The sequence below is a fragment of the Glycine max genome, chromosome 4, assembly GCF_000004515.6.
Source record: "Glycine max cultivar Williams 82 chromosome 4, Glycine_max_v4.0, whole genome shotgun sequence".
NCBI classification, from domain to species: Eukaryota; Viridiplantae; Streptophyta; class Magnoliopsida; order Fabales; family Fabaceae; genus Glycine; species Glycine max.
In genome coordinates, this window is record NC_016091.4 from 13,053,218 (window position 1) to 13,067,180 (window position 13,963).

The 13,963-nt window shown below is 35.4% G+C and overlaps 2 protein-coding genes and 1 non-coding gene across 3 annotated transcripts in view; 2 read left to right on the forward strand and 1 right to left on the reverse strand.

The window, feature by feature from the left end:
• Nucleotides 1-1,659: 1,659 nt before the first annotated feature.
• Nucleotides 1,660-3,154, reverse strand: LOC106798627 (uncharacterized). Its single transcript, XR_005891013.1, has 3 exons — nucleotides 2,306-3,154; nucleotides 2,065-2,204; nucleotides 1,660-1,884 (listed from the first exon to the last, which is right to left on the reverse strand). It is a non-coding gene; the product is annotated as an uncharacterized protein (transcript).
• A 7,020-nt stretch (nucleotides 3,155-10,174) lies between these two features.
• Nucleotides 10,175-11,617, forward strand: LOC102663908 (uncharacterized). The gene has a single exon (XM_006579047.1). The coding sequence runs from the start codon at nucleotides 10,175-10,177 to the stop codon at nucleotides 11,615-11,617; it is 1,443 nt and encodes a 480-aa protein (XP_006579110.1).
• A 362-nt stretch (nucleotides 11,618-11,979) lies between these two features.
• Nucleotides 11,980-13,963, forward strand: part of LOC100799210 (uncharacterized) — a 4,360-nt gene continuing 2,376 nt past the window's right edge. Inside the window, exon 1 of the mRNA XM_014775084.1 lies at nucleotides 11,980-13,947. Within this exon, the coding sequence (XP_014630570.1) occupies nucleotides 11,980-13,947 (1,968 nt within the window). The remainder of the gene's footprint in view (nucleotides 13,948-13,963) is intronic.

Here is a 13,963-nt window from a genome sequence, read left to right on the forward strand (position 1 = left end):
CTTTCTTCCAAACTAACTTGCAATCATTATCTTGGCATAAGATCTTACGTAAAAAAGGAATCTCGCCATCAAAATCCTTTTTGTTTTGGAGATGGATTCATGATTGTTCATCTTCGGATGATAATTTGAATGTAGGGTTTTTTTTTTCTTTTGCCTCTATTTGTTATCATTGTGGAGCTATTGTTGATAATGCAAAACAACTATTTCAGGAATGTCCCTTAGCAATGAAGCTTTGGAACTAGCTTAGTCACTTATTGCAATGTAGCAAGTCTTTTTCTTCTGCTATGAACCTGTTTCATACTTGCTGCAATTCAATTAGCTCATAGGTCAAGGATGTGCACGTTTCTTTAGTTGTACACATCATTTAGCTTATTTGGTATAATAGGAACCAAGCTAGGTGTGAAAGTGGCCCTTTTCAGTATGAGCACATTGTCCACAAAGTTATCTCAAAAGGGATGGATTAAGTGCAACATTGATGGTGCAACAAATAGTTGTCTGGGGCCTTGAGCTAGCAGGGGAATTTTTCGTAATTCTAGGGGTGCTTTTTTGGGTTGTTTCTCGCACTCTTTGGATATTTCAATTGCTTTTCATGCTGAGTTGCAAGTTTCATTTTTAGCTATTGAAATAGCACAAGGCAAAGGTCTGGATCAATTATGGTTGAAAGGTGACTCATTGTCATTGCCACAAGTTTTCAAATCTCATCTCCTGGTGCCGTGGAGGTTTCAAAATAGATGGATTAATTGTTTGTCATATACTAAGTGAATCTCTTTCCATAACTCCCATATTTGTGTGAACGAAATTATTGTACGAATAGATAGCGAATCGTGGTTTACATGCACAAGGTATCATATGGTGGGATATAGTCCAAATCTTTTATTGCTAATACTTCTGTTCATGATAAGTTGAATATGCCTAATTATAGGTTTTGCTATTTTTTTTATTTGGATGGATTTGGTTTTATGTCCTCCTATGTTTGTTGTTATTTCCTTTTTTGATGAACAAATTTGGTTTGCGGGCATATGATTGATTGCCCCTATGGTGCCGACATAATTGGAATGATAGGGTTTTATCATGATGCGTTTGCAATCCTTTGCTTAAAAAAATATCCTCTTTTAAATTGATTTTTGAATATGATAATAAAATTATGTATCTATATTCTTTTAATATATCGTCATTGTCATCATCTTTATTATGCTCCTAATGACCTATAATGTTGAGCTTTTCTTGTTAAAAAGTAAGAGAAAATGTTCAAGCATATAACCAAATGTATGACAAAATTATAATTATAAGTATAAAAGGACAACTAATTAAAAAATATATGTTATTTAGAAATACCTAAAGAATCAGTTTGTGGGTTCAATTTGAAATGTGTTCATAAAAAAAGCATGTTTAGAGCAAAATGCATAATACTCCTTTAAACAATCGGACATTTGAATATCAATTGAAAGGAAAAAAAAATTATGTCATCTCTATTGTCTTTTGTTCATTCCTCTTGTATGCACCATACGATGGAATATAAAAAAGAAAAGAAAAAGAACTCCGTATTGAGATATGGACAAAAGGAGTGTTGATGTTTATGTTGTCATGAACCAACTATCACAAAATAAAATAAAGCACTAAGTGAAGGGACATGAATAATTTAAAATTACATTTTTAATATCATTGTGGTAGTTCCTCTGCCAAATAGATGTAGAAATGTCCCATAGCTCCAGTACGAAACTCATTTTTATATCTAGATTCTAGAGTCAAAATTTCACCATCATGAATCTTGATTGAACCCGGTTGTGGATAACAAACAGACATTCCAATGAGATAACCTTTCTCATTTCCAGCCTCTTTTCCCGTTCCATATTTTGGTGTTGATGTACATAAAGTCCTTCCATCCTAAATGGTAGGAGAACATAAATTTTAGAGTTGAAGATGCATTGTTATATATGACCTTTTACAATGATATGAAATTAGAAAATTTATTGAATAAAAAGTCATTCACAAAAAGTTTCACAAAATTAATACGTAACTAATAACAAATGGTTTATAAGAATGGCGAAAAATACTGTTCATCACCTGTCCATATAAAGTTGCATTTACAACACCTGAATGCATATGAGCAGTGCCATAAATTAGATAACCTCCATTTTCCATTGGGATGTTTGCTTTTTGGACATGAGGAGAATCACCACCACCACCAGCTGGAATGGTATACTCTGCCTGCAAGGAATTAAGATTTACTTTTGTTCACTCACTCTAATAAGATTGAAAAGTATATTGTTTTATCATAAAGTACTGTCTTGAAAAACTTATCTACCAGACAATCATGAAGTATTTTGGAACCATTTGACCTCACTTTGTCGGTGGAATCAAGTATGTAAACCTTAACTGGTATTTGGTATATGTTCCAATCAACCCAACTAATTTTGTATCTTAAGGAAACCATTCTCCTTGAACCTTGAAAACCCTCTATTTGCTTGCATTGTAAGTTGTCCTGACAACAAAAGAGACCTCCTTTATAATTTGTAGTCAATCTTTGGTTATGTATATCCCTTGTGACATTATAAAAGTCCTTCGGGAGATTCATATTGTCACATCTACATTGAGTGCAGGCTTTCTTATCTTGTGCACCACGTGTATCAATGACCATGATGTTGAGCAACCATTTCTCCTCATATCCATTTTTAATTTTTGTTGGGTTACCTTGTTCTATAGCAAAAGGATCGGGAATTTTTGAGGTTGTTCCTCGTGATTCTACTCCAAATCCCCAATAATGTGGAAGAATGCCACCATTACATGTGCCTTCGTTTCTTTGGAAAAAAGCATCCTCAGGACGACGAAGCTTAGGATTAGGTGACATGGTAATATTTTGGTGGTACTTTATTGCAAACCAATGATGAAGGTAAGTTTCATACGAAGGTATAGAGTTCCCTTCTTGGTCAACTAGTTCCGCATCAAAACTCTTAATTCCAACATGACCTTTTGGAAACTTTATATTCTCAAATGTTTTTGTTGCAATTGATCCTGGTCCCATTTCAAAACTCCCAGTTACAAAAATAGCTGTCTTGATATGATTTTCAGGCTTTTGATATAGTGAATATGATGTACTTGGTAGCAACAATAGTATTGAGAATGAAAGTATCATTGCATTAGAGATAAACTCCATGTTAACCTGAACATAAACAAGTAGTGTCACAAAATTAGTAATGAATTGTCTATGATGTTATTTTTTTTAAGGTAAGCTCAATTACATATAATTCAAACACATGATTAAAAGATTAGGTAGATTGATAAGTAAGTTTGAAAAAAAAAGTATATTGCTTACCATATGAGAAGAAGACAAAGGATTGATCATGATGAAGATTTGGTCTTTGTTGAAAATTAAAGCAATTGTTTAGATAAATTGGTGTACATACGATGGTCTTGTTTGGTGCTTTTATAATAGAAGATTTTGTAGCAATATAACTGGCATAACTAAATGTAGATTTAATACACACGTAAAATGTTTATTTCCATTTGTCGCTAAAGCATGTGTTTGCAATCTACAGGTAATGATTTGAACAAAATTTATTAATAATTGTTAGTGACTTTTATGAAACTACAAATCATTAAGCAACTGTTTAGATCTATTTATGGGTACAATAATTGGTGTCAATTGATACTTTATGTAAGAATTAGTTTCTATAATAATTTCAATCCCTCTTCATGGTAAACTTTTGTTTTAGTTTTCTGTTTCTTTTAATTATAAATCCAAAGGTGGGGGAATGTGTATACATTACTTATTAACCAACAAATTAAACTCCTTTAAAGCACGAAATTAGTTATCTCACAATATTATGCAGTGTCTTTTTAATGCCAAATAAGATTTTAAATACTTTTTGTTTTTATGATATGATTTACAAAATCAACATGTTAGACTTGTCTCTTTTAAAGAATGAAACAAAATAAATATGCTTCTTCATATGAATACAAGTTTGCTTCCACGTTCAATCAAATATTATTGGTGATTACTTTTCTGTTTTTTTTTTCAAAAGAAATAGAAAATACACATCTAACATTGAAAAATATTTTATTCATTAAAATTTTCACTAACATATCTACTTGTAAGAATACATAATTTGGAAAATGAGATTCTCACTCTCCCCATTTTCTCTATTAGATATTCTCAATATTTCAGCTCTTTTTCTTTTCAATATCTTTATCTCTAAATTGAATTTCAATATTAAATTTTCAATAATTACAAGTAATCTTATATTGCAATTTAAATCCCAAATTTAACCCATATAATTAAATATGTTTATTGCAATTTTCTGATTACAATATAACTTATATTAGAAAATATTTACTTATTTTAAATTTTAATTATACATAAATAAGAATTTATGTTATATAATATTGGAGCTAGATTCCTAATTTTGAATTAAACAATAACCCTAATTTAGTTAATTTGAAATTTCAAAATATGTTTATTAAATAACAATAAAATTTACTAAAATAATTTATGATATATTTTTACCATGAGCACTTAGATTTTTGTGATAGAAAATTGTGACATCCTTTAACATGAAAATTTTTGTGTGTTACTATTGATATTAGTATAATTAATCTCACCGTTTCAAAATAGTAGTCTTTTTAGGTTCATTTTTTCAAAATAGTAATTCTTTTGACTTTATATAGCTATTTTTTTTATAATACTCTTATATCTAGTTAAGAAGATTAATAAATACTTGCCTTAAAAAAAAACACATTTGTCATAAAAATATGTTGGTCGAGACCTAAAGGATAAAATATATTTGTTATTGGTAGATAGTGGCACAATTAATGCCAATTGTAGTTGAAAAACTAAGGATATTTTTGTCTAAATTTTTATAATTGAATGTTTTCTAATATGTATGCATGACTTGAAAAGACTATTATTTTAAAATAGAGGGAGTGTATATTATATTATATAAAGTATATTTCTAAAAAATAATTATGTATTTGATGATACAATTTCTAAACTTAATGAAAATATTTTTTCCAACGAATAATATAGTCCCTTCATCCCCTTTTTAAAGAGATTATTTAGATATTTTCTTATTCATTTTCATATGACTCTGTTCTAATTGGTCGTTGCATGAATTATATTTTATCAAAATAACCTTAATTATTTTAGTGCATGTATCATAAATGCTACCGAATGTCTCTTTCTCTCTCTTATGATTGAAAAAAGAAAGAGTTTAATTTTAAGAATTAAAAGACCACTACTAATATTCTCTCTCCATATACATTAATTATTTAAGGGTTTCTGAAAAAAAATATTACAATTACAGACAAATTTATTGCTTAAAATGAAATTAACCAACTTTCTTAAAATGCATAAAATAGTTAATGTTTTATAATTAGTATGATTACCCGTGTAATGTAACATTGTGATTTTTCTAATTCATGATAAAGTGATTGAAAATAATTATAAGAGTTAGTTTAATTTAATTTTAAAGAATAATTAATAAATATGTGAAAATTTTGTGTGTAAGATTTAATAGAAAATTTTATTAGAAAAAAAATTGAGTTATACACTACCAGTTTAAGAATACACAACAGTGAGAACAATTAAAAAGAAAACAAAATTGACTAGCACTTGTTTTACGGTCAAAGAAAAAACACAGAAAATGTGGCATTTGCTACACTCAATTTCATTCACTTGATTTTATAATAAATGTGTTACAAGAGGTGTTCTATGCAAATAGATGTAATAAAAATATTATAACTTTATCGCTAAGAGACAAAAATTAGATGGTGCAATAAAAGAGATGCCACCATGCAACATGTGTACAATTGTTGGATGCAGTCATGATAGTCCATGTGCAATGTGGAGCAACTTGCAAGGGAGGTGCAGGTGTAAATGTTTTAGGCAATGATAGATTTCTTATGTAGAAGTAAACTATAAATACATACATACATATATATATATATATATATATATATATATATATATATATATATTACGGAAGCAAACCACATCTTCTTACTTATTCTTGTATTATTCTGTTATGTACGATGAAGTCCGCAGTCCGCAGTACCTCTTCTCCTTCCTATTTCTTCTTCTTTCACTTCTCAAAATACATACACTTCCAATTTCATAATTATAAGTTCAAGGAGTATTCCAAAGCTAAAAGCATGTAATTCTTTTCTTCGCTTGATCTATACTATTGGTAAGTTATTCTTAATCTTTCTCTTGCCTTTCCCTTATCAAATCTGGACATTTTCCTTTCTCCTAACCATTTTTATTTTCTATGTGGTTCATGGGAATGGTTTGTTGCTAAATTAATGATGATTTATTAAAGACCCTATCCAAAGTGATAAATTTCTTCACCTATCACTCATCTAAACCTCTATCTTTTAGCATCTCTTTGAGGTAAGGGAGCTGACTCTTTGTTTGTCTCCTTTACATTGGTTGCTTAGTGTAAATAGGAAAATATTGAGTGTTGTTGTTTTGGTGATAGAAGATATGATCTTAATATGTTTTCGCAAGGAAAAAGAGAAAAAGAAAATGCATACTGGAGTTGGTGAGATCATTATGCGCATAGGGAAAAAAAATTAGCATGAAGTTTGGATCTTATGATACCTGAAATGGAAGCTAAGCTATATAAGTCTATACATGCTTATTGTTTTTACATGTTAAAGTAGAAAGACTATTATAGATATATATTATGCCTATTCTTGCAAAGTTATAAATTACCAACCGTGAATCATTTGAGATTTTGATATCATTGTATGAGGAGTAGAATTGTGAGCCATATAGGGACTATTTGAGTACTATTGAATGGGTTCAAAACTGTCATACCCCATTTTTGACCCGTTTTTTTTTAATTCTTTTTTTCGTCTTTTAAGCCGGAAATTTCCGTCGTTTCAGACGAAATTTCGGCAGGGAGGTATTTTAAAATACCTCATTTTTGTTTCGAAGACGACCTTTTTTTATTTATTTATTTATTTATTTTATTTTTATTTTTTTTTATTATTATTATTATTATTCTTATTTATTATTTTCTTCTTTTTTTTTCCTTTTATTAAGTGTTTTTATTATTTTCGTTTTTATCATTATTAGTATCTTCTTTTTATTATTTTATTTTTATTTTTATTTTATTTTATTTTATTTTATTTTGCTGTTTTATATTTTGTTTTTTTTTCTTTTTTTTTTCTTTCTTTCCTTTTTTCCTTTTTCTTCTTTTCGGTCTTTTTTGGTCCAGGCCCAGAGGGGCGTTTCGTTTTTTACCCTAATTCTGTCCTTTAAATACTGCATTAATTACTGTGCGTGTCAGAGGTGAATACAGTACCAATCAGTCAGAGTGCCGGAATAGCCAAGCCACCACAAACCACCAACACAGCCTCCCTCAGGCCACCGCCTACCACCATTTCACAAATCCATACAAATCACCCAAAAAAAAAAAAAAACCAACAGAAACAAAAATCCAAAACACATTCAACACCACAAATTCATATTCCGTAACCACAAATCACACGATTTGTACCCCAATCATCACACAGATCACGGAAACCGAATCGGCATAAACCAAAACAATACGAATCCAGAACCATACACTACACGGTCCTAACTCACCAGTTACTAGCCCAAAACCATTTCAGCCCAGCCAAACACGAAGGAAAAGGGTAGGATTTCTGCCCGTTTTGAGTTTAGATCTAGGCTTGCCGCGTCGTTTTTTTTGAAAACCGACCTCAGATTCATAACGAGTGAGTGAAGAGGGTTCGAGAGGTTTTTTTTTTTAAAAAAAGGGGGACTTGAGCTACTTCGGCACGGTGGCGCCGCCAGTGGCCGCCGCGCCGGGGGGGTGTTCTTGGCCGCAGAGGACTTCAGAAATGAAGAAAGAGAAGAGAGGAAAAGAAGAAGAGAGAGAAAGAGTTTTTAAAAAATGAATTAAACCGGCCCCCTAGCCCTTATATAGAGGCTGGACCGGTTTGGGTTTTTTTCCTTGAACCGAACTGGTTCGGTTCTCCCCTCTCTGGCCCGTTGGACTCATCTCTGGCCCATCTTCTTTTTTCTCTTCTTCTTCTTTTCTGATTTCTGCTCTCACCCCCCCTCTTCCTTACTGCACCCCCTTCTTCTTCTCTATTCTTTTTTTTTTTTTTTTTCTTCTCTTTTTTTTTTTTACGCACCATATTTATTTTATGTCTTGCATTTTTTTTATTTTTTATGCATCATATTTAATTTTATGCCTCGCATTTTTTATTTTCTTTATTTATTTTCCAGCACCATATTTAATTGTTTGTCTTGCATTTTATTTTCCAGCTCCATATTTATTTTTGTCTTGCACTTTTATTTTCTTTTTATGTACCCTATTTATTTTTGCCTTGCATTTTTATTTTATTTTTATGTCTTGCATTTTTTTTTAGCATCATATTTATTTTCGGTATTGCATTTTTACTTTCGTTTTATTTGATTTTCAGCATCATATTTATTTTATGTCTTGCATTTTTATTTCTCTTTATTTATTTTATGCGCCATACTTATTTATTGTTTTGCATTTCATGCATTTTTATTTCCTTTTTAGCATATTTACTTTAATGCATTTGCAACTTTTAGTTTAGTATTTTTTGTCATTTATTTTATTGCCAATTAGAATGTATCTAGGTCCAATGTAAATAAAAAAAAAATGAGAATCTGCACCGACACTCACATTTATTTTTATGTTTTCTGCCAAGGACGATAATGTAATTTGAACCGTATCCGAGGAAAAGGACCCTCACTTGATCCAACGTCATTTTTAAGGGGATCCGGCGCGTTTAGACTTATCTCTGCATAACTAAAGATCAAAAAAAAAAAAAAAAAAAAAAAGAGTCAAAACCCAAAAACTTTCCATAATCAAAAAAAAAAAGGGGTCAATCTTTATCCTTTCTTTCTTAATCAAATCTTTAATCAATCTTCAATCAATCAAAACTTTTTTTTTTTAATTTAAAATCTATCGAACTCACTTCTTTTATTTCTTCTATGCCTTTTTGGCCTCTTATCTTTCTTAAACTCTTCTTCTTTTTTTTTTTTGAACTTTAAAATCAATCAAAACCAACCACTCGACTTTCTACCCCGAACTACATGATTTTGATCCCATTCGGGTATGTAGGCAAAAGACTTTGTCTTTCCAAATCAATAAAAATAACAAAAACTTTTTTTTCTCCTTTCTTTTAAACCTATCTCTTTAATCTTTTCACACTTGAGCATTTATTTCCAAACAAATAATCAATTTAGCATAAAGATAAAATAAGCAAGAGGTTCCTATAGAGTACTATAGACGTTTAGGGTGCTAGTACCTTCCCTTTGCGTAACCAACCCCCGGACCTTTGATCTCTTAAAAACTAGGGTTTTTCGAGCTTTCTCCCTTTTCTTCGGAAAAATAAAAGATCGGTGGTGATCTTAAAATTGCGAGTCAACGCTAATCAATAGCTTGATATCCAAAAATCACCGCGACAGAAAAATGGCGACTCCACTGGGGATCACACTCCTAAGTGGGTTAAACCTATCTTGTTTTTCTTCATCTTTATGCTTTGTTATTATTTGAAGCTGTAAATACGTGCTTAAGTGTTTATCTTTTACGTGAGTGGTGAGATAAGTCCTACACCCGGACTTGAGGGAAACATAAGATAGGATGGTGGTATAATCATAGTGTCTTTCCGAGAGTGAGTTTCGGATGTGGCACATGTGATAACCCCGCTCAATGGAGGGATCTTGGGAGTATTATTATGTTGGCATGAGTAGTCGTGTTCGGCATTGATATTTTCAAGCGACCTATGAAGTTGAGGACCTTTAGTTACCTTTAACCCATCTTGGCCTTTTAGGACGTAGTGCGGTGGCTAATCAAGAGTAGTCTTGAATTGGTTGATGCGCGATACTACACTCAAACGAGGCTTTCCTATGGACGTTGTTGGACCGGGAGTAGTCCCGTAATCCGACAATATTCGGAAGTGGTCAATGACTTTGGGAACTTGGTAGAACCCGTGATACAGGTACATATGAAACCATAGTCCTTACCAAATGGCGTGTTTACCCTTAACTCCAACATTTTGGACTTAACTTCACCATGTTTTCTCCGTACTTTGGCATAATCATGCATACACGCATCCATGCATAATTTTTTTTTTTTTTTCATCCAAATTATCGAAGGACTTAGACAAGCTTTTTGTAAACTTTGTAGATATGGACATCCCACTGAGAAGCACTAGGAAGTACCTTTTCAAAAAAACAGACTTGTTGAGATTAAGGGAGCTAGCATCTTTAGTAAGTGATCCAGTGGATTTTCAAACTCACCATGGGAAGTTACTCAGAATTCTTAGAGTAGATGTTGAGGAAGGATGCCTAGAGACCCTGGTTCAGTTCTATGACCCGCTCTACCATTGCTTCACATTTCCCGATTACCAGCTTGTCCCCACACTTGAAGAGTACTCCTACCTAGTTGGCTTACCTGTGCCTGACAAGATACCTTTCCATGGTTTTGAGCCTACCCCTAAACCCTCCGACATCGCAGCCGCTCTCCATCTTAAAACCTCCATCATCCAAGCAAACCTTACCTCTAAAGGAGGCCTCCAAGGTCTTCCCACCCACTTCCTCTACCAACAAGCCTCCATATTTGCTGAAGCAGCTAGTACGCTTGCCTTCCATTCTATCCTAGCCCTCCTTATATATGGCCTTTTACTCTTCCCAAATATTGACAACTTCATCGATATCAATGCCATTAAAATCCTCCTTACAAAGAACCCCGTACCCACTCTACTCGCCGATACCTACCACTCTATCCATGACCGTACCCAGGCTGGCCGTGGAACCATTTCTTGTTGTGCACCTTTACTCTATCTGTGGTTTACCTCCCACTTACCTCAATCCCGTGCCTTCAAGACCAATGATGACAAACTTTCTTGGCCTCACCGAATCATGACTCTTGACCCATCTGACATCGTTTGGTACCAAGCAGCTAGTGACGTTGGAGAGATTATTGTGAGTTGTGGTGAATATCCCAACGTACCTCTTTTGGGTATGCGTGGCGGAATTAGCTACAACCCACTTCTCGCTCGACGACAATTTGGGTACCCGATAAAGACAAAACCAAACAACCTTGCCTTGACTAATGAATTCTATCTTAACCATGGAGATCACTCGAACAAAAGGGAAAGATTCGCACAAGCTTGGAGCGCTATCCGCAGACTCAACAGAAGTCAGTTGGGGAAGAAATCAGACCATGTGCATGAATCTTACACCCAGTGGGTTATTGATAGGACCAAGAGCTTTGGCCTACCCTACCACTTACCTAGATACCTATCGTCCACCATCCCACCATCATCCTTGCCTATCCCCTTTGACACTAAGGAAGAGTTTCATGAACAATTAACCAAAGAAAGGCAAGAAAAAGAAACTTGGAAGAGGAGATGCCAGGAGCTCGAGCGAGAGAATGAGACTTTGAAGGGGAAGATAGCCCAACAGAGCCGTGAGCTTTTTATCCAGAACCAGAGGGTGATTGAGAAGGACGACTTGCTTCGCCGGAAAGACGCTTTGCTCCACCAAGATGCTAGAAGGAAGAGGAGGTTTATGGATTTGTTCTCCCGTGCACATTCAGATTCCGAGGATCCATCTACTCCGGGAGTTTGAGTCTGAGGTTCTTAGGACCTTATGTTTAGATTTTGGCTCCCGAAATCTCTTGACTTGTAAAAAAAAAAAAATAATAATAATAATAATAATAAATTCTTTGTAATATTCCAATGCTTAAGTGAAGTGTTTCAGTTTATGATATTTACAATTTCTCTAACAAGTTCTTCGATAATAATTTGTTCTCTTTCTTTTTGCATAAGCATAAGCATGCATCATGTTGCATTCATAGTTTCTAAATCGAGTCTCACACTGTGTTCTCTACTGCAAAAGGAGGGTCAATCAGCCGCCGCCCAAGGAAAGTGGCCCGGCGAATTCTCCACAAACCAACTCGCATTTACAACACCAAGGCCAATCGGAAGAGGATGGATTTAGTTGAACAAGAAAATCAGAGTCTCAGGGAGGAGGTTGCCACTTTACGAGAGGGAATGGATAGGTTGACGACCATGATGAATGCACTCCTGTCAGCCCAGAACTCTCAAGCTGCCGCCGCTGCTGTAGAGCAGCCTTTGGTGAGCACAACCCCGCTATCTACAGTGACTTCTCCACCCCTCTTTCTGCCTCCAGGTTGTACATGGGGAATGCCACCTCCGGTCTGTGGAAGCCCCCAACCCGCCGTATCTGAAGTTCCACTTCCTTTCGCTCAGCAGTCAGCACCGGTTCCGCAACCCGGTACCTCTTTCCCTCAAGCTGCAATGACCTATTCAGCACCACTGATCCACACTATTCAACAAGAGGTTGAGCCAATTTTCCAAGCTGAAAATGTTGTAGCCTTCGACAAGATGGAAGAACTCCAAGAAAGATTTGATGGTATGCAAAGAGAAGTCGAAGCCCTCCGAGGAAGAGATCTGTTCGGGAAGGACGCCTGTGAATTATGCTTGGTCCCAAATGTTACTATCCCTCACAAGTTCAAGGTGCCAGACTTCGAGAAGTATAAAGGGAACTCCTGTCCCCGCAGCCACTTGGTGATGTACGCGCGGAAAATGTCCATGTATACTGACAATCATAAGCTGCTTATTCATTTCTTTCAGGACAGCCTGACTGGGGCCGCTCTAAAGTGGTATATGAATTTGGACAGTGCGAGCATTCGTACTTTCAATGACCTGGGTGAAGCGTTCATCCGGCAGTATAAGTACAATCTGGACATGGCCCCAGATCGTGATCAACTCCGTGCGATGACACAAAAAGAGAAGGAAACGTTCAAGGAGTATGCCCAGCGTTGGAGGGAAGTGGCTGCCCAGATTATCCCGCCGTTGGAAGAAAGGGAAATGACCAAAATATTTCTGAAGACCCTGAGCCAGTTTTATTACGAGAAAATGGTTGCAAGTGCACCAACAGACTTCACCGAAATGGTCAACATGGGGGTACGATTAGAGGAAGGTGTCCGAGAAGGACGTTTGACTGGGGAAAGTACCCCTGCCGCAAGTAATGCCAAGAAGTTTGGAGGCCACTTTGCGAAGAAGAAAGATCAAGAGGTGGGAATGGTAGCTCATGGTAAGCCTCAGCAGAATTTCACCCCATATCGTCAGGTTGCGAACGTCGCATCCGCTATCCCAAACCCATCATATCACCAACAAAGGCCACATTACCCCTACCAATACCCTCCACAACAATACCCTCCACAACAATATCATCCGCAACAATATCCTCCACAGCAATACCATCAGCCACAATACCCTCAAAAACAACAAAATCGCCCGCAAAACCCCCAACAACCATATCACTCACAAAACCGCCAGAAAACAACCTTTGATCCAATCCCAATGAAATATGCTGACTTACTCCCCGCCCTGCTCGCCAAAAACCTTGTCCAGGTCAGAACACCCCCTCGTACACCAGATGTTTTACCTCCCTGGTTTCGTCATGATTTAACCTGCGCTTTCCACCAAGGGGCCCCAGGTCATGACGTTGAAAACTGCTATGTCCTGAAGAATGAAGTGCAAAAACTAGTCCGAGCCAACTTGCTATCCTTCAAAGATCAGAATCCCAATGTTCAGGCGAACCCTCTGCCGAACCATGGGCCTGCTGTCAACATGATACAAGATTGTGATGAAGACGGTGTTATCCTGAACGTCCAGCACGTTCGAACTCCCCTGGTCCCAATACATATCAAGATGTGCGAGGCAGCTTTGTTTGACCATGATCATGCAGCGTGTGAAATATGTCCTGTGAATGTAAAAGGATGCCCGAAAGTACAAGAGGACATACAAGGGCTGATAGACAGCAGAGAACTAATCATCACGAGGAAGGACAAAGAAGTGTGCGTCATTACCCTTGAGTTTCAGCGGTTGGAAATAAGCTATAACAGTGGGGAATCAACTACTACTCCACTGGTGATTAGTTTGCCAG

Bases quoted from the DNA above. Each gene is read 5' to 3' on its own strand.
- LOC102663908 (XM_006579047.1), top strand. From the start codon at position 10,175: ATGGACATCCCACTGAGAAGCACTAGGAAGTACCTTTTCAAAAAAACA.